Source organism: Notolabrus celidotus, unplaced genomic scaffold (genome assembly GCF_009762535.1).
Source record: "Notolabrus celidotus isolate fNotCel1 unplaced genomic scaffold, fNotCel1.pri scaffold_450_arrow_ctg1, whole genome shotgun sequence".
Taxonomy (NCBI): domain Eukaryota; kingdom Metazoa; phylum Chordata; class Actinopteri; order Labriformes; family Labridae; genus Notolabrus; species Notolabrus celidotus.
In genome coordinates, this window is record NW_023260254.1 from 20,001 (window position 1) to 21,191 (window position 1,191).

Genomic DNA, 1,191 nt, shown 5'->3' on the forward strand with positions numbered 1-1,191 from the left:
TTTACTGTGGTACACCTGTGCACAGGTAAGTTGTTTACTGTGGTACACCTGTGGACAGGTGAGTTATTTACTGTGGTACACCTGTGTGTGGACAGGTGGGTTATTTACTGTGGTACACCTGTGCACAGGTAAGTTGTTTACTGTGGTACACCTGTGGACAGGTGAGTTATTTACTGTGGTACACCTGTGGACAGGTGAGTTGTTTACTGTGGTACACCTGTGGACAGGTGAGTTATTTACTGTGGTACACCTGTGGACAGGTGAGTTATTTACTGTGGTACACCTGTGGACAGGTGAGTTATTTACTGTGGTACACCTGTGGACATGTGAGTTATTTACTGTGGTACACCTGTGGACAGGTGAGTTGTTTACTGTGGTACACCTGTGGACATGTGAGTTATTTACTGTGGTACACCTGTGTGTGGACGGGTGAGTTATTTACTGTGGTACACCTGTGTGTGGACAGGTGAGTTATTTACTGTGGTACACCTGTGTGTGGACAGGTGAGTTATTTACTGTGGTACACCTGTGGACAGGTGAGTTATTTACTGTGGTACACCTGTGTGTGGACAGGTGAGTTATTTACTGTGGTACACCTGTGGACAGGTGAGTTATTTACTGTGGTACACCTGTGTGTGGACAGGTGAGTTGTTTACTGTGGTACACCTGTGTGTGGACAGGTGAGTTATTTACTGTGGTACACCTGTGGACAGGTGGGTTATTTACTGTGGTACACCTGTGGACAGGTGAGTTGTTTACTGTGGTACACCTGTGTGTGGACAGGTGAGTTATTTACTGTGGTACACCTGTGTGTGGACAGGTGAGTTGTTTACTGTGGTACACCTGTGTGTGGACAGGTGAGTTATTTACCACGGGCAGGTATTCCAGTCCGGTCTCTCCTGTTCACTTATTGATGAGCTGGTTCTGTGACGGCTGTGAATAATTCAGAGCATCTGTAAATTGAGGCGGGGAGGGATGAGTCTAAATCCTGGGATACTAACTGATCAGGTGTTCCATCTCTTCTGACACCTGTATATAATATGACATTCAGTGATTTCACATGAGTCCTCTGGTCATCAGAGAGGCAGCAGGTCTGAAGGTCTTACCGAGTCCTCTGGTCAACAGAGAGGCAGCAGGTCTGAAGGTCTTACCGAGTCCTCTGGTCAACAGAGAGGCAGCAGGTCTGAAGGT

General features: G+C 47.0%; 1 protein-coding gene across 1 annotated transcript in view; it reads left to right on the forward strand.

The window, feature by feature from the left end:
* LOC117809796 (clarin-1-like) overlaps positions 1-930 on the forward strand; it is a 4,378-nt gene extending 3,448 nt beyond the window's left edge. The window contains exon 2 of the mRNA XM_034679303.1: positions 880-930. Coding sequence (XP_034535194.1) covers positions 880-930 — 51 coding nt within the window. The remainder of the gene's footprint in view (positions 1-879) is intronic.
* The last annotated feature ends 261 nt before the right edge of the window (positions 931-1,191 follow it).